We start from the raw sequence: 18,937 nt of genomic DNA, 5'->3' as shown, positions 1-18,937 counted from the left end.
TAAGTTGGTGGCACATGGAAGGTTATTTTTCCAAGCATACCATGTCCATTAGGAATCTTCATTTGGCAGTCCGCTGTCCGGGGCGAGGGTAGTAGCTGAAATGGGATTTTGCTGCAAACGGGTGTGTGGAGGAGAGCTCTCACAGACTCTGCAGCTCTCTGAATCTCAGCAGGGGCTGTCGGTGGGAAGCAGGTGCTGCATAGAGCAAGACTCTTCTTGTCACATCTAACACTGGTAAATCACTGCGGCCACTTGTGGTTTCTGGGGAGTTTTTGGTGCTTGTCTAGAGGCAGCTGGTGCCGGGGGTTCTCCAGGACAAGCGGCTGGCCGGGCAGACCTGCAGCTAACGCACCGCCTGGAGGGTGGTGTGCCCTGCTTGCGTCGAGTCAAGCTAAGCTGTGGGGCCAGCGAAGAGCATTTGGGTTTTATATGTGAGTGCGTGTGCGTATGGGGTGCTGGAAGGCCTGCATTCAGTGATCAGGGATTGTGTGCCAAGACCCTGGATGCTGGAGCCTTAAAGAGTTTCTGGATGGGGTGCAGCCATCTAGAAAGGATGGAGATCATTGCAGGGTCTGCCTTTAGTCCTGTCCCTGGTGAATGCCAGTTGAATTCCTGATCTGCTGGTACGGTGCTAGGGGTGAAGTAATGCTGGGTCCAGTGCTGCCTGCCTTAGAGCAGGACACTAAGAATCATTGTGAGCCTGTTACTGGCTTTGTCCGGGAGACCTGTGAGTGCGTGGTGCGACGATGAGAAGATGATGCGCAAAGTGGCCATTTCAGAGGAGGAAATAGCACCAGAGCTTGCAGCACAGTACAATGAGCCATGCTTGCTCTGGGGTTCAAATCAGGGTTTAAGCAACAGCGCGTTTGACACAATGCAACGTAGAGCACGTGAGCCTTGAAACCCAAGGTGTTCTGTGACAGCACATAACACCTAACTCTAAACTTCCTGCTTTGGTCAGAAATGTGCATGGTGTCCTCACCTGCCGACACCAGCACGTGACCTATCGGACCGTAACTATCCCCAGCATCCCTATCGCAATAGCTTCTGCCATCATGAATATATCCAGACTGGTTTAAAATCTGTCGCCTTGGGCACTTCTTACAGCACTGCCAGTGATGTCTGGAGGTCAGAGCCTACGGGACCATGGCACGCATGCCCTTGGGTTTATTCATCAGCAGCATGAAAATCGGGTGGGCAAAGGGTTTGTGGAGTTCAGTGCGTGCCAGCTGCTTTATTCGCTAGTCTTCATACAGTCAGACCGTGCCAGCAGATCTGAGATGGCCCGTTATTCTTTGGAGAAGCGATGCTGGCCAGCATGCTCACTGCTGTTTGTTAGAGATACTGCAGGACTCGCGTGGGTAGTAAAAGGCTTCCCATAGCGTTTTTGTCTTACGCTTGCAGATCCCGTTTTGGACTGTGGCTGCCCCTCAGCAGGGCTTCTCTTGTTTTGAAACCCAGCGTGAGACTGGCTCATTAATCATCTCGCGGCTCGGCTCTGCAAAGCAAGGGGTGGCCCTTCGTTTCCGTCCGAGAAAAGGGCTTTCTGAACTGCACTGCAGTCACCGATACCTACGTAGTCTTTGCATTGCAAAGCTAAAAAAGTTACTTTTATCTTACAGATGAGTGCTTCAGCAAGCACTTCAAAAATTGTATTTCATGCCTGGTGAGGAATCTAGTTTGCACACTGCTAAGAAACGGGAGCAGAAGTCAGGAAAATGTCTGCTTTGCTGGATATAATCGAGTAACTGTTTGGTTTATCATTTCCTAGCTTAAAATACTTAAGATTGGAAATTGAGGCTGATTTGGTAACATCTGCTAGTTGCAACTTGAAGTTTTGGATGTCAAATCATTGCTGCGGTGTCCTGTACAGTGTACAGGAAGGACCTTTTGTAGTTAACAGACCTGCTCTGGAAAGCTTAGGTAGCCCTCCTCCTCCTCCTCCTCCTCACAGGGAGATCAAGGGCAGCCGTGCAGCTGAAAGGATCCCAGCGATTTTGTCCAGCGGCTGCCCCGCTGTTCTGATAGCCCATATTTATTGCTTCAGGGTTTTTATATGTATTTAGTGATGCCCGTGGATTGCTCAGTTGTCTTTTGAAAACCAAAGCTCAGCAGAAAGTGGAACAATCTCTGGAGCACGTTTGCTATTTCAGAATGGAGTTGTCTGGCGACAAGAAATGCTTTCTGTTCTAGTTTTCGTGACTGCAAAGTAAAACTTGACCTTTGTTTTTTCCAGTGCCCCGATTCTGCGTGCAAGCAGGACCTCCTCGCCTACCTGCAGCGCATCGCACTCTATTGCCATCAGCTGAATATCTGTAGCAAAGTCAAGGCTGAAGTTCAAAACCTCGGAGGGGAGCTGGTTGTGTCTGGGGTACGTAGGAGCTATGACATGTCTGGTTCATGCAGTTTTTCTTCCAGGAGTAACAATTACTCCAATCTAAGCTTTTATGCTAAACAATATAGAATATAGATAAGAGATTTTGGAGCATTCAGTCAAAGTTTTAATGTGTGCAAAGTTTATAATGCTGCCTGCACTGCCTTGTCGTTTTTGGAGGAAACACTTACTGTTTAAAAGGGGGGAAAATACAAATACAGACTTCACTTTTCCCTACTCAATTGTGTTTGTTGACAGATTCACTTTACTTTTGTGTAATCTACTGTTTTTCCAGGCTGTTTTTCACTCTTAGTGAGGTTAAATCACTTTAATCAGCATAGCTAAGCCTACCCCATGTCTCTGCACAGCCTTGGAACATGCTGGGGTCCTGCACGCTCAACTGCATGATTAACATCCAGAGATGTTAATATTTCAAAATAGCTGTGCCCTGAAGAGCGCAGGGATTTTTAGTGGCTGCTGTGTTTTATGACAGCTGAAAGCTGCCGTAGGCCAGCCTGCTTCCTTATTCTAGCTGTTACTTAGCAAATATTTTTTTCACCATAGTTCATGAAATGCTTCCTCCTAAGAGGGATCTATGTGCCAGATATTTGGGGGGAGGGAAGTAGAGCTAAATTCTTAATTTCTTGTGGCATATTCTTCCTTGTCCTAGACAGGTATGTTTGATCACCAGCACTTTTGCGCATCCATGTCATGACAGAGATAGGTTTGACGAAGGCACAGAAGCGGCCGATAGTCCAATATTGCTATCTGAATCCTTAAAAGCAAATGGAAAAAAACTTACCACCTCCTGCCATTCAGCTATTTCAAGTGCTTAAACTTACTAGCACATCTTTTTTCCCCACAAACAAGCTGGAATTGTAGAATGAGCACTTCAGGACAGCAGCAGCTGAGGGGGGTCTGCAGCGACCTGCTGCAGAAGCAGTGGTGGTGGTGGACCACGCTTGCATCAGCTTAGCACCTTCGCCGGGGCGACGGGCTCCTCTGCTGCACCTCCTACTGCTGCCAGTCCCGCGTGCTCATATTTCCAGCACAGCGGAGCCGAGTGATGAGATGTAACGAAACATGTGGTGCTGTGTGTCTCTGTTGCACGCCTGATGTCCTGGTAGCTGGAAGGCTGAAGGCATCGTGCTGTCAGAGAAGTAGATGTGTCATTATGCAGTAATACGTACTCCAGGGTTTTACTGCAGTTATTCAGTGTCTTCAGAATTTACATACCCTTCTGCCATAAATTAGTTAGATGAACTGGCTGGCATCTGTAGTCTAATCTCCTGGTTTTATCTGTTCTCCATGAGTCTGTCCACTGGGACTGAATGTTGCCAGTGGTAGTGTTAAGCTTCTATCAGATTATCAGATGAAGACCTCTGCCAGTCCAGAGACTTCACCTGTCTAAAAGTAAAATTCTCTTCAGCATTAACATCCTCCCTCATCCCTATACCACAGAAATTTTGTGAAAGCAGAGCTATAACCAAGGCAGTAAGAGCCTTCACCCTAAGCAGTCTGACAATTCATTTAGAAAAGTACCTCTTTGCTTTCCTTGCATTTAATACGATTCTTCCTGCTGTGAACAGTCATGGAAATAGTCAAATGCAATGAAAGTGTTTTCCAGCGTGATGGCTGGGGTGAGGAAAGCAGAGAACACTGGCGTTGCTGGAAGGTGCAGATAGATCTGCCGTTGTGGTATTCAAAACGCAGCGTGACGGAAAGGAAGGTACCAGCACCATAAGCAACCAACCTCGTGCTCCATTTTTTTTCCTGCTAGATAAGCAACGGCTTCAAGGTTTTCCCCAGAACCTTCCTTAGATGTCTACAACGCTGGAATTTAAGTGTGTAGAGGCAGCTGACTTCTTGTGCAAGTTTAGCAGAGATGCAGAAATCCTGCCCAAGACCAAAACCCTGTCCAGGCCATTTGGCATTCACAAGCCGGAGGTCCCACCCAGAGCAGGGCACTGGCACCCGGAGAAGCAGGGTCCCACCTCAGTGGTCCTCCCCTCTCTCTTCCACTCTGCCCCATTTTTGGCTCTTTATCTCTGCCCTGTGCTAAAACTTTGACAAATCCATTGTTTTTTCTCATTTTAATGCTCTTGTTAATCAGGAACCACCTGGGAAAGGGCTCCAGGCCTGGCTGAAGATGTGGTCACATTCCTTCCTTTCTGATACAACTTAATATTCTAGGGTGATTTCAATATTTATTATCGGTGATTAAGATATTGCTACAGCTTCATTAATTTCATTAGAGAATAAGCTACTGTTAAAGCTTAGTCACAAAAGCAAGCAGCAGCATACACATCTTTTCCATTGCCATTAACTTGGATCATGGGCAAACGTTGCGCTTCTTGTTTTTGGTGGCACAAGTCAGGTTCTTCCCTCTTAGTGTCCAAAAAAAACCCACCACCTCGAATTTGGAACCTCAGATTTCAAAAGAAAACCCAGAAAAATCAGTTTTCGAGTGCTTTTACACCCCCGGACTGTCGTGTTTTCTGGAACGCTGTCTTTGTGTGGGTTTTGCGGCGTGTAACTCTTGCGTGTTAACGGTTTGGCAGGTGGACAGTGCCATGTCTCTCATCCAAGCAGCCAAGAACCTGATGAACGCGGTGGTGCAAACCGTGAAGGCTTCCTACGTGGCATCGACCAAGTACCAGAAGTCCCAGGGCATGGCTTCGCTCAATCTTCCCGCCGTCTCCTGGAAGATGAAGGCTCCGGAGAAGAAACCCCTGGTCAAGAGGGAGAAGCAAGACGAAACCCAAACTAAAATCAAGAGAGCGTCCCAGAAGAAACACGTTAACCCGGTGCAGGCTCTCAGTGAATTCAAGGCGATGGAGAGTATTTAAGGAGGTCTCTGTCTTGATTATTTTTTTCTCTAGCCCACTACTGCTACTTCCAGAACTCTACTTTTAATATTCTAAGGATTTTTTCAAAAGTTTACTATTCCTCAAAATGTATTTACTTAATATAATTTTGATAACTTTGTTTAGATTATGTGGAGAAATACTCAAATTTATAAGTCCTATCAGTATAGCTTCAGCCTGTGGAAGTGTGTTAATTTAGATTGCTTTTAGATTTCAGGGGTGTATTTCTAGCGGAAAATTATTTTGTATAATCTAGCTTTAAATAAAATATTCTATAACCAAAGAGGATTTTACAGTAACACTAACGGTTAACACTAATAGTTGAATCATGCTACTCAGAGACTGCAGTTTTTTATTGTGATCAAGAGAGAAAGATTAGATCTTTTCACTCTAAAAAAAAAAAAATTAATTAAAGTATTGTATGTATTAGTGTATTCCTGCTGTCGGCGTGGAGAGGGAACAAGCTTTTTACGCTCAAAGGAGTGTGAAAATACAGCAGCAGTGTGACCACGAGTGGAAAACATCGGGACAAGCTACATGCCCTCGCCCGGGTTGGGTGCAGCTGGGGCGCGCGGAGGGAGGGGGTCACGCTGGGAGATGTGCTCGGTGGCGCGTGGTTGTGTGACGCCGCTTTCCCCGGGCTGCGGGAGAGCCGTTGGCCTGATGCGCTGCTCCCCGGCGCATACGGGGCGCCCGCGGGTCACCTCGCTGCCCGCTTTTTTCACAGGCGTCGCTGCTGGGGGAGCACCGGGAGCAAATCGAGTAGAACACGCAGTCACGGAGGCGGCTGGTTACTTCTGTATGACACCGGACGGGAATTTTAATGCCTGGTTACAAATTACTAATGTATTTTGCTGCGGGACACTAATAAAGTTGCTTTTACCAGCCGGTGTATTGTGGTGCTGTGAATGGAGCGGGCTCCCAGCCCGCCCCTGCTCCCCCTCCCCGGCATTCAGATGCAAATCGGCTTTGTACTCATTTCTCATAATCGCTCCGCATCCCGCCTGGGGCTTCCAGAGGCACCCAGCAAATCACGTTTGCTCAGGCTGCAATTTAGGCTATACGTTATTTGTGATAACTATAGCTACAAGGTATAATTTCGCTGTCTTATTTAAATTTTACGGATTTCGGTGTGTTTGACGCGTACCAATAAAGTCCGGTATTTGAGAAGAAGCGCTTGCGCAGGTCAGAGTCACATTTGCTGTTTCTGTAAAGCATCCATTAAAATGGAAAGCAGCCTGTTCTGTAGTTAATGTTTTAAACTGCATCTAAATTTTAGAGCTGATCCTTGGCAGTGTTATGTTATAATTTTATTTATCTTGATCAGCTTATAATTTACTATATCAAGGTTATTGCTGTCATGTTACCAAAATGCTGATCAGAGTTAAGCTAAATAGTTCTTGGGATATTTTTGCCAAATTTATTATGTTTTCAAGCATTTTAGCCTCTTGAGTACAGACAATAAACAGCTGAATTACAGTTCTCATATACCTTTAATGTCTAAACAGGCACCTGCTGGGAGGTGCTTGTTCTGCTGATGCTTGAGAGTTAATGAAATAGATAAGCTGTAGCTCTTGTTGTCTTATATATAATTATTAACTGCTTTTATATGGTATGATTTTTTTTTTTCTCTCCTGGTGTTAATATAAATTACCTTAAAGGCTACATCCCCTGGGCTGCCCAAAGGCTCTCTTCGAAATACATACATTAACACCCCCTCCCCTCACAATCCTTAATGAGCTTTAAAAAACAACACGTATATTAAGATGTACAGACCAATTGATACATATTTAGCTTTTAAATAAATGTTAGTTTAGTTTATGCAATGAACTTCGAGCAAATTAAAATACGGTTCTACCGGACAAAAAGCTGCTTCAGCTGGGAAGCAGGAGGCGGGAGGGAAGCTCCAGGAGGCCAAAAGCCCCGACTCACCCGTCTCTTTTTGGTTTTTTAATCCAAGAATTGCTCCTCCTCTGAGAAGAGCGTTGGGGTGGGAGAGGAGAGGCACACCGATGTAAATGGTTAATGGCTGTCACTTACTAACTGCTCTGTTTAGGAATGCATGGGCGGTGGCTGCGGGGAAAGGCAAAGCCTGTCTCCCCAACGCAGAGGGAGGATTTAGTGTCATATTCGATCCGATTTTAAGTTTCTGTGCTGCAGTATAAATACCTGGGTACGTGGTTACCGGTACTTGGCTCTAGTGCAGCTGCTGCTCAGCAAGATGAGCCTTAGCCACGCATGGGTGCTGCAGACCTTGGCTTAGCAAAGATCCACCCTTAAACTGGGGTGAATCCCTTAATCCCGGGCTCTGTCAGTCCAGCGGGTGAGCTTGGCTAAGGACAGCGCAAGGGAGTTCGGATTGCAGGCATCAGGGGCTGGACGGTGCCTTTTAAATGTGCGCGTCAACGAGAGCCCGATCCCGCAGGCCTGGAGCAGGCAACTCGCTGCAGAGCGTGCGGCAACTCGCTGCAAGAGCGCACCCGAAACCCGGGATAGCGCAGAAGTCTCCAGGCACAGGAGCAGCACCAGCTCTTCCTCGTGTTGCCCCAAGCGAAGCAGCAACAGGACCTCCGGCGCTGGAGCCCGCAATCCTGCGCACGGGCGGCTCGGTGGTTTAAAACACGTGTAAATACTCTGATCCCGACTAATTTCAGTCTTAATCAAAGCCTCCCATGTGAAAGCAGCAGCGTCACTTCAGGGCAGCGGTGCTGCGCTGCACAGCGAGGGGGGTCCGGACCCAAGTGAAGCTGTAGCTTTATTAGAGAAGGCAATTGAAAAGAATTACAGTAATTACTGCGTGATGTAATTAAGCGCTGGGGAAGGGCTCCTGCAGTTGGTCTCTGCTGCGGCTGCTGGAGGGGAACGCTCTCCTCTACCAGGAGGGAGCGAGCACGTGCAACCGTGCCGGGGTGTAAAAGCTGTAAAAAGCTGTGCGGGTGCGCGGTGGGAAAGCTTTTCAGCCTTCCCTGATGGCGAGCGGAGCCTCTCCCTCCCTTCCCCTGCTGCGCAGCATCGCAGGGCAGAAGGAAATCACGGGGCTCCAGGCCCTGGGGACCTGCGGAGGCTTTGGGCGGGGAAGGGCAGCAGGACCTCCCTGCCCTCCGGTATGCCTGGGTGGGAGCCGGGCACGCCTGAAACACGCTGAAATATTTGTTGAACAGGAAGGATTGGGGTGGGTTTTTTCACGGTGCTGTGGGATGGCAGCACCTGCTGAGGCTGGGCCCGAGCCCACCAGCGCCGCAGCCCTCCCGCCCGCCCCGGCAGCGGGGACTCGGCTGCACAGGGACGCGTGGGAAGATCAACCCCCATTATCTTCTAAAGTGTATTAGTGAAACCACATTAAATCCCCAGGAGATAGTCTTACTCCAAATTTCAAGCGCTCTTAATTCAATTCAGCGGTGAATCAAGCCACTCTGAATTCATGCCGCTTTAATTGCGCGTGAAGGCTTCGCAACGAGGTTTAATGCCGTTTAACGAAGGCCTTTTCCATTCAGCGCTCTGCCTTTGCTCCGGACCGGGGGCTCTCCTGGCTGGCGGGGGGATCCCGATGGGTAGGACGCGACAGGCGCTGCTCAAGCCACTGCTTCGCTGCATTTTCTAGCAGCAGGGAGGGCAGCAGCAGGCACGGGTGCCGGGTTCAAAACAAGCCGAGGCAGCCAAACCTCAAATTCGGCAACTACGGGGGAGGGCAGAGGGGGCAGTGAGGGGGGTGTGGGTTCAAAATCCCCAGGAAATGGGTGGAGAAGGGAAAATCCATTAAGGACTGTGCCTGCGCTGCGGATTTTGGAGGCCGGTGAGCTGCGCCCAGAAGCATGGCCGGCGGCCTCTGCTCTGAGCCCCCTCCCTGCCTGGGGCTGGCTGGGATTTGGGGCTGAGGGAGCTCAGGCTGAGCCAGCACAACCCTCCTGATGCTCTCGTGGGTGCAAGGGGGAACGCCACTGCTCCTTGTCCAGGCACGTGCATGACGCTAGCCCGGACAGCAGCTGCTTAATGCCGTACCCCCACCATGGGGCTCTTGTCACCAAAATCAGGGATGAAAGTCCGTATCCCACCTCCTCTCCCCCAGATGGCGGAGGTGCAGGCTCCAGCGAGCCCTGCCTGGGCTCTCCCTCTGCCCCAGGACCCCTCCAGTCCCTGCTTGCTCCGTGCCAGGACCGTGGTGCCGGTGCCGAGGAGCTGTTGTGGCGGGCATGGCGGCAGGCAGAGCAGCCGTGCCGCCCCACGGGAGGCTGCGGGAATTCGGCTCAGCGGGATGCGAGTCACGGCAGCAGGATGCACCCGCGATGGCCCGTGCCTCTGCTCCCCGTGCCACCGGCAGCAGCCCCGGTGTCCACGGCTGTGCAGAGCGGCTGAGGCTGGACAGGCTTGTCCCTGTCATTGTCCTGCCCACGGCTGCCGCGGGAGAGGCAGGCAGCAGGGCACCAGCCCCTGCCATGACCCCGGGCTGCGACCAGCGATGCCATTTCAGGAACAGGCCCATCATTAGTGGGGACGCCAGCCTGGGCCCACATTTATGGGCACAGAAATCGGCCCAGGGCTCACCCCCTTTTGGGCTGCAGCCCCCAAGGCTGAACCTTGGCCGTGGCTGCCACCGCCTCCCCCTGCCACCGCTCCCTGCAGGGACAGAGCCCAACAGCCTGGGCGTGGGGGCCCCTGAGACCCACAACAGCTCTGGCTGTGGGCAGAGGGGTGCTGCAGCCCAGGGGGACCCCCATGGCCACCCCCTAGGTGGAGCGGGGCCACCAGTTCCGCTGCTCCCCCCCCACACTGTGCCCATCCCCATGGCATCCAGGCACCGGTGGGAGAAAGGGCTGTCTCTGCCTTGACTTTGGTAATGGGGGAGCCACTTTGGAGAAGGGGGGCTGTCCCAGGAGGTCAGCCTCGCCCGGACGCTGGAGGTGACAGAGCAGAAAAAGCCCCTGCCCAAGTTCACCCTGGCCATTGACATCAGCTATATATATTTTTTCTAACATACAAAGCAAAACCCTGGCAGGACTGACTGGGAAATGCCTTTTCAGGGAAAAAAAAAAAAAAGGAAAAATAATTTTTAATCCCGGCAAAACAGACTGAATCGAAATCCAAGAAGGACAAAAAAAAAAACAAAAAAAAAAAAAAAAAAAATCAATCAATATTTATAATTAGCCCTGCTACTTAACAGCAAGAACTGACACCCAGTAAACAGTAGCCAGAAATATTTTAGCATCAAGAAGGGCTAATAGCATTGAAATAGCCCTATCGATAGCCTGCCGGGCTGCGCTGGCTGCAAGGAGGTGCCTGGCCGGGTTAGCAGCGGGGCGATAAATCGCAAAGCCCCAGCAGCTCGGGGGACAGTGGGGCACCAGCCTGCCTTATAGTTTTCTTTAAATTAATTTTTCCGCACTTGCATTGGCAAGGGTGGTGCTGGAGCCCCATTAAGCCGGCAGCAGAGCAGCAGTGACTGACATACCTGGTATTACCATAAAGTCATTTTGAAAGTGAATACAACTCGTCGCCTCCTCACCGCGCTGGAGGCAGGATGTGCTTGGCGTGATCCGACGGTGGCCCTCAGCCCGCAGCATCACTCTGCGGCCGAACGCTGGGATGCCCCGACACGCGCCCTGCCTTCGCCTCTCGTCGAAGCCTGTGGCGAAAGAGCGGCTGCCCCCCGAAAGCTGCCCTCGAAGAAGGGGGTGGCAGGAAAACTGCTGGAGGCAACCCAAGCCAGCAGGCAGCAGCCGGCTGCCACCGCATGCATGGGGCAGCGCCGTGGAGCTCACCGGGCTCACCACCGCGTCCCGCCCTGCGCCTGTCTCTCGAGGGGACTTGCAAGAAATTAAATGGAACTCTCTTCATTAAAAAAAAAAAACTCTCACCAAAAAGGGTTCAAGAACAAGGAGGGGGCTCGGACTGAAAAAAAAACAGGCAAAAAAAATAATGCATAAATGTAGTTGTTGTTGCAAGATTTTTTGCCGATGGCGGTCATCTCCAGGCCGGGGGCTGGGCAGCCAGAGGCTTGGGCAAGACTTCGGTTTCTTCCTCACCTGAGGAAGGACAATATGGGGAGACAGAATCAGCCCGACGAAGAGAGGGCAGAACATCTTCCCCAATGGACCATCCAGCATGAGCGGGAGCTCAGCATGGGTTCATGGGCGAAGGGGACCTGAGCCTAGAGGAAAAAGAGGAGAAGTTGCGCCTAGAAGAGGTGTGTGAAGGGAGACGCCCAGCCCAGCACAGCAAGGAGAGCGTGCTGCACAGCATGGATGAAAAGTCCTTGGCTGGCAGCCTCAGTCCCTAGAGACCGTCCTCTTGGAAGCCATCTCCAAGGGCAAGAAGAACGCAAGCGGAAAGACTCAATGGTTGGTTGTAGGGCAAAGCGCGCTTCACCGGCGGGTTGGCCCCTTGTGCGGGATGGCAGGAGCAGTTCCATGGTGGTACCACGCCAGGGCGTAGGCAGATGTTTGACCGCCAGACCAGTGGGACGTGGCTGGCCTCCAAGCAGAGAAGGGCCGCAGGAATGCACCATGGTGGAGCTACATGACCTGCACCGAGGGGGTGGTGGAGCTGGGCTTCTTGGAGGTGGTCACGGCCACACTGATTTCCCCGAGGGACAGCCCTGCTCCAAGCGAAGGCGGGATTAGAGACCTCCAGAGAGCCCCTCCAACCAGTGTCTCAAGGAAATGACACTCGGCCCTCCCATACAAGCACAAAACAATCCAAAGGCAGAGGGTGCTGTCCGAGTGCCGAGATGCATCACACAGAAGGAAATAAAAGATGAAGGACACCACGGGCATGAAGAACAAAGGCAGATCAGAGCTGCGGGAACAAATGCTTCCCCTTGTGCAGCGGAGCTGCCTAACAAGGACAGTCCCACATCCCTCAGTCCTTCCCACCCCAAATAATCCTGCAGACGGACTGAGAACACTCATCAGGTACCATGGTTGGAGGCAACATCAGCTGAGACTCTACCTCGTTCCCCCTACAGTACATACCTCTCTGCTTCCAGCAGTACCTCATGCAAAAGAAGACATGCCCCCCAAACACGTCCGTTTTAATAATGAAGCTGTTGGCACACTCGCCCAGTGGTGAGATCTCATTTAGTCCAGCAGTTTATTTGGAAGTGCGCTTACATTGGTGCTGTCAAAACTCACACTGTTGCCCTGAATTATCTGTAATTGAACTCAAATCATCTACAGCCATTTTCATCTTAATTCCTGAATGATGGTATTTACAGAGCCAAGGAGTTCCTTGAAATAGCCATCTTTGTCGCCTTCCCTCTGCTCCTCTGCCGCCAGCTCCTCGTACTCGCTGCGCAGGAGGCTGAGGGTGGTGCTGAGGGTCTGGTCCCCCCGGTAGCGTTCCTTGCAGAAGGCCATCAGCACACCGACCGTCTTGAGGACCTTCTCCCGAGTGTCGTGCTCCGGCATGGCCAGCAGGTTGGAAACAACCACACACCAGTCCTGCTCCACCACCGCCGGGACCAGCTTGACTTGCCGGTACTGCTGGATTTTCTCTTCCACATGATCTCCTTGCTGTGAGTCCTCAAGCAGCATCTGGGGGAAGTGGTAGAACATGGATTAATAACCCTATCGGAGAGCGACCGCTCCCAGGAGGTGACACATTGCGGGAGAGTAGGATGCACGCCCCAGAACACTTGCCTTGGAAAGCGACTTGCAACGCAAAACCAAGATGAGGTCGTGTCCTGGCTCCCTGTTGCCCATGCATGAAGTTGGCCACAGGGGCTGGGTGCCCACCCTTGGAAAATTTGGTGACTGGCAGGTTCAGTATCACATGGCCCTGAAAGGGGCCTCAGGGGAAAGGAAGTTCAGCAGAAGACCTCTAAAGTCTGGGTCTGCTGCTTTGGGCTGCTGGACAGGCTCCTTCAGCACCTACCAAATATCACCGCTTGGCTTCGTGCTGTTCTGCAGAAGAGGTGGAGATCTCTGTCTCCTCCAGTCACAGCCTGGTCCAGAAAACCCCAAATACTGAAATTCTGCAGGGACGGTGCTGAGAGCAGGGGGGCGGGCAGGGCTGCCGCTCCCTTCCCAGCAAAAGAGACTTGCTCCGAGCAGCGCCAGGGCCAGGGGAGGAAGGCAAACCTCCCACCACGACCCCGACACCCTTCGGGGCTTGGGTGGTGGAGCGGCCGTCGATAGCGTGAGATCCCCCCAAGAGGCTCTGTTCCTCCAGTGGACCCTCCCGGCTTGGCTGGTGGCCCCCTGTGATAATTACTATGTCTGTGCCTCATTAATTAGTTCTGCGTAACACAGGGCCGCGTGCCTCGGACTGCTGAAGGCAGAGGGGGGCTGCTGCGGGGCTGGTGAGCAGGAATCCAGCCCCGGGGAAGGCAGAGGGCAGCCGGCATGCCCCGGAGCCGCTGCCAGAAGCGATCGGACAACCCCGTCCTCGAGGGTGCCCGTACCATCGTCTTCGACCTCTTCATCAGCGTGGTCATGGGCGGCTGCTGCAGGGAGCTTGGTCATGCTGCTTTATCCCACCGATTTACGGGACAAGGAGGGACAACGCCAAGGAGAGCTCAGCTCCACCAGTGCCCTGAGAGGGTTGCCTGCTAACCCCCCGCTGGCCACGCAGGATTTGGGGTGAAAAGGAAAGAAGGCAGCAGAAAAAGCTGTTCAGAGCCCCGGCAATTTGTGCTTCAGCACAGAGAGCTGCCAGTGGGAGTTTATGATTTCCAAACCAACCTGTCACCCAGCCCACCCCAAATCTGCCACCCCTGCTCGGACCAGCCCTGCTCCCTGCCGGGCACCAAGGGCTCTCCCACCTCCTCCATGAAGAGGCTGGGATTGATACACAGCATTCCCAGTCCGAAGGGCAGCAAAAAATCATTGTTTTAACATAAACCCGCGAATCTGCTGGGCCTGCGGACTGCCCCCAGCCCCAGCGGAGCCGGGAACAGATGGGGCTGCCGGAGGGGCATCCGCAAAACGTGCACCAGGACTGAACGGCAACGGTCTGGGTAAAGTGCCAATGTACGCTCCATGCGAGCAGACAGGCAGGATCACTGCGTGTTCGAGCCAGTGCCTGATAAAATTTCTGACCTGCTAGAATAATTTGCACCTTGACAAAGTCTCCTGGAAAACAACTGTTTTAAAACACAGACGTTGCTCTGCAGTGCCTGAAACCCAAGTATTACAGCAGCAATAATCTGCAGGGCAAATTGGCTATAAACTGAGTGAAAGTGGATTTAATTTCTATTCTCTGGAGTAAGAGAAACGCACAGACTGAACAACAAGCGATGGCAAGGAAAGATGGGTTTTAAACTGACATTTACAGCAGTAATCCAAAGTATTTGAAAATAAAACACTTAACGTCGCGGGCTTGGCTCCAGCGAGGGAGGTGCGGGCAGGCAGGGGCACGGCAGCGGCGGCTGGTCCCCCGACACTTGGCTGGCAGCTGGCGGCTGGACGCTGCAGCCAAGCTCACCGCAGTCCGGTGTCTATGTTCCCTACTCGTGTCCTTGCCATTTTGTTATTTAAACACCCTCAGGTGGAAATGGAGATGGTGGTTTGATGAAAAATAAAGATTTAAGCTTGCTCTGGGCTCTCCCAGAGCGCTCATCCCCCACAGCAGTGGCCCATGGGCTGGAGGGAACTCATCCCAACAGCACGGACCAGCACCGATGCTGGATTGGCCCCTCCTCGCCCTCATCTGCAGGGATGCTCGACAGCCCCTTTGGCTAAAGGTTGGCTTTGGGTGAAGGTGGGGAGCGCCTGGCTGGGTCCCGTCCCCTCCTTCCCGGCTCCTCACCTTCTCCACGATGAGGTCGTAGAGGAGCGTCACCACACGGACGTGGAGGGTCTCCATCCCCTTCTGCCTGAAGAGGCTCCTGAGGACCTGGAGGCCTCCCAGCTTGAGGAACTGCTGCTGGGCGTAGGGGAAGTGTCTCAGCATGGAGGACAGTGCGAAGAGAGCCTGGTGGGGAGAGAGGTCCATCAGCACGGTGGCCACGGCTGCCGCCTCTCTTCCTGGCTTCCCACAGGGACAGGAGAAACACACTCTGCACACTATTTGTGCAGAGCTCCCCAGCAGATGCAATCAAACCTCTGCTCACCAAGGGGCATCTCCGAGAGCCCTCTTTCCTCCCAGTCCCAACCCTCCTGGGCTGCTGCGAGGCTGCCCAAACTTGAACGACTTCCACCCAAACTCCAACCTGGATTGTCACCGTGTTTGCTAGAACGATAATCCAGAGGGACCTGTGGCCAGCACTTGAACGGCCCCAACGCCATCGCTTCTGCTCGCAGATAGCCCCCACTGGTCCTCGGTACAGACCCTGGCTATGGGCTAAGGACAGGGCGAAGGTGGGGTTCAGCATCGCTCCGCAGAGCCCGATCCCCTCGAGATGACTTGGACCCCTGGGGAGCATCCTCTCCCTTGCACCCACACGGCCGGAGGGCAAGACCATGCTGTTTGCTGGGACATGGTCCCAAAACAGGGTCTGTCATGGTGTAGCATCACGCACTGCCAGCAAGAGACACCAGCACGCCTGCACTTGCCTCCTGGCCCTCGAGCGGCACGGGGTTAACACCGAGGAGGCAATTAGGGGCCAACCGCTGAATTTTACACTGGTCTGCTTTTCACAACCGTGGGTTTGCGGAGGGAACGGGCTGATGCCGCCCGGGGCAGGGCTGCTGCTCGAGCGCGGACTGGGCTGCTCGTCTGGGCGCCTGCCAGTGAGCCGAGCCGAGCCGGCGCCTCTGCACACCGAGGTGGGCCATGCATCCCCTGCTCTCCATGGACAGATCCGAGCTGACAGCATGTCCTCCCCAGTCCCGTTTGTTTCTATTTTCTATCTTCTGAGTTGCCGCCGGTGAATCAGAGGATGCTTCTGTCTCCTTTTTTAACCATAGGCCAAAGGATGGGGAAGGGAAGAAATGCACTTTCGGCCTCACTGCCGTGCACCACTGCAAGCTCCAGTGCAGAAAACCCACCCGAGTGGGAGCCGTGGGCTGCTGCCCCACATGGGAAGGGGCTGGGGCACAGACCTGCGCTCGGGATCCTGGCCTGGAGAAAGATGGGAGACCATATACAGCATGGCAACTGGAAATTAAAAGCCTCTGTCCTCCTAGAAAAGGAGGGTCAACCCACAGAGGTTCTCCTAAGGCCACGTGTAGATGCAGACAATACTGAGCTCATCCCTCTCTCTCTTCTCCAGGAGCTGCCAGCAGGACACATTCAGGCTCACTGGAAAGAATTGTCCCGCACCCACCAGCCAGGGGTTCAAGCGATGCTGGTGAGGGCATCTGCATGCCCCAGCCCTCCTTCCCACTCCAAAATGAGCTCTGGATGGAGCCACTGGCACTCCTGGGAGGAGTTTCTGAGCACGGAGCATCCTGTGGTGCACCTATGTGGCCGGGACCTCCTCTGACCCGTGGCCAAAAGCAAAGAGGTCCCCCAGCCTCTCCCGTGCCTTTCACACACTGGAAGACTCTTACCATGGACTAAAGGGGAACGTGGTTGTAGGAGGTTGTTAAAAGACTGGCAGCGCACTGCTGTGTGCGTAACAGCAGGTGAATGAAAGAGCCGGTAGTTCCCTCGCCCCGCCGAACCCCCTCTCACAGGAGGTCACCATGTTCAACAGCGCGTCTGGGTTTTCGGGAGCCGCCAGATAACTTTACGGCCCATAAACAGAGGCGGCATCGCATGCTAAAGCGAGGGTAATGAGATCTCATGCTCCAGGGAGTACGGCGAGGAGGGAGGGAGGGAGGCAGCGAGGAAGCCCCCACCCCGATGGACAGCGCTGCACATTTGGCTGGGGGCTCTTGGCGCCGCTCGGCTTGCTCCGAAGCCCCCGCCAAAGGCAGGACACAGGGCTGGCTCCGGCAATTAGCTCCTTCCAAACGTCAGCTCCCATGTTCGTTAGCCTCTGATCATTATCCCCGCCCGCCATGGGGACCCCCGCCTTTCCTCCCAAGAGGAGCCGCAGTGCCCAGCCCTGTCCCCCGCAGGGCTGGCAGAGTTGCCGTGCGTGCCACTGCTGGCAGCGGGGGTGAGACCCGCCGCACCCTGGGGTGGACTAGAGCCCACCCAGCACGGGGAGCAGCACAGCGTCCCACACGCCCACGATGTCGGCGATGTTCCAAGGAGCGCTTACATCGAGTTCGGCACAAAAATGGCTTTTCCCAGAGGTGCACCCCCACTTGCTCACCTTCTTCTTGACAGCCAGGGGTTGTTCCGTAGCCAGAATAACCAGGAGCTTCTGCAGCGCACCCCCCTCAATTGCTTCTACCTGGACTTTGGGGTTACTGCAGGGAGAAAAGCAAAAGGCAGGTCACACACAGAGTGGGGCACGGCAGGGTGGGACAGACCCCAGGTCTGTCTGGGGCAGCAGCCCCACAGCGGACACGAACGAGGGTCAATCCAGCCTGACCCCAGAGCAAACCGCCCCAGCTCCCACCGACTGTGGCTCGTGGCTATGGAGAAGCTGTGAAGCCCTCCAGGCCACCCCAAACTCAGCACATGACCGATGCAACCTGAAGGGATGGCAGCATGGCTGGCGAAGGGCACGCCGGGCCATCCGCACCACCGTGCCCACGTCCCACCCATCTTCCCTGGCAAGGACTCCTCCCGCCCCGTGCTTCCCTCGCAGCTTTTAATCCTCTTGCTTTGCATCGCATCTATTCCTTAACAGCCTTTTATTTTGGCTCTCACTTTCCCCCTCTCACCCGCTCCTGGCTTGCTGTTAACATCCTGATTTACTTAAACACTCCGCTGCTGCAGCACCGGCCCTCCAGCTCGCCTGTAGGAAGGTCCCACTTGTCCCCGGAGCCTCTGAATCACAAATTACACCTGGTCTCACCACCCACACACCTCTCGCTTGAAGTTCTCCAAGGACTATAAATGGCTAAATCCATCCTTCTGTCTGCAAGAACCAGGCTAAAATTTCAGGCCTGGATGTGAACAGCTGCCCCAGGTGCAGGCAGATGAAGACAAGCCTTGCCCACCACCCGCGCTGCCTCTGGGCACTGGCCACACAGACGCTTCGCAAATCCACTTCTAGTACATATTTGAAGGTGGTGGAGAGGTGAGATGCTACAGGCTCGCTCTTTGGCAGGGCTTTCACAGTCGGAGCACAACGTACTGGCTGTCTACATCCCTGAGCCTGGGTGTCTCACACGCCGAGGAAGAGCTCCAGCGCACTTAAGCCTCTGCTCGACTTTGAAGCAGCAATTGCATTGCCGCCAGAAAAAGGTCATGTCTCCCTGCTACAGCAAAACACCCACAGCTCTCACCGCCACCAGAAAGCTGCTGGAGCAGCCAGTGCCAAGCACCATCCAAGAAATAAGAGAGACAGAGGCAGACAGGGTCATAAAAAACCAAGAACAGAAGTCAAATAGACTCGGGCAGCAAGCAGCTTTGAATTAAACCCATGGCTCCCAGAAATACAGCAACACACTAAGCTCTTCTATGGCAACCAAGGGGGCAGGCAACCTCTCCAAGCTCTCCCTGCTCCATCCAGGCTTTGCTTCTCACACCATCAGGAGCCATCTGCAGCTCAGAGGCAGCAGCTCTGGTGTGCGGGTTCCTGACTGCAATTACCAGGCTGACCTCAAGGCAGGAAAATGGGGGTTCTTGAAAGCCACCTTTGATTTCTCCTTCCTCACCCTCTTGCTGCGGCAGGCACTCAGGCAGAGCCACAGCACCAGACACCCTGCCAAGGAGGAAGACATCTGCGACCTGCCTGGACAGGGCAGAAAGGAGA

General features: G+C 53.4%; 2 protein-coding genes across 5 annotated transcripts in view; one reads left to right on the top strand and one right to left on the bottom strand.

The window, feature by feature from the left end:
• CTNNA1 (catenin alpha 1) overlaps window positions 1–5,223 on the top strand; it is a gene marked incomplete at both ends in the record, with an annotated part of 103,776 nt that extends 98,553 nt beyond the window's left edge. For 2 of the 4 annotated variants that reach the window (XM_082006227.1, XM_082006225.1), the window contains 2 exons: window positions 2,237–2,371; window positions 4,936–5,223. In XM_082006227.1, coding sequence (XP_081862353.1) covers window positions 2,237–2,371; window positions 4,936–5,223 — 423 coding nt within the window. Of the gene's footprint in view, window positions 1–2,236; window positions 2,376–4,935 lie in introns of all 4 variants that reach the window. The other 2 variants (XM_082006226.1, XM_082006228.1) reach the window with 2 other exon arrangements.
• A 7,153-nt stretch (window positions 5,224–12,376) lies between these two features.
• SIL1 (SIL1 nucleotide exchange factor) overlaps window positions 12,377–18,937 on the bottom strand; it is a gene marked incomplete at its 5' end in the record, with an annotated part of 79,912 nt that continues 73,351 nt past the window's right edge. The window contains 3 exons of the mRNA XM_082006451.1: window positions 12,377–12,770; window positions 14,986–15,150; window positions 17,384–17,480. Coding sequence (XP_081862577.1) covers window positions 12,420–12,770; window positions 14,986–15,150; window positions 17,384–17,480 — 613 coding nt within the window. The 3' untranslated portion in view covers window positions 12,377–12,419. The remainder of the gene's footprint in view (window positions 12,771–14,985; window positions 15,151–17,383; window positions 17,481–18,937) is intronic.

This window comes from Phaethon aethereus (assembly GCF_964289735.1).
Source record: "Phaethon aethereus genome assembly, chromosome: 14".
Taxonomy (NCBI): Eukaryota; Metazoa; Chordata; class Aves; order Phaethontiformes; family Phaethontidae; genus Phaethon; species Phaethon aethereus.
This window is presented reverse-complemented; position numbering and strand designations above follow the sequence as displayed.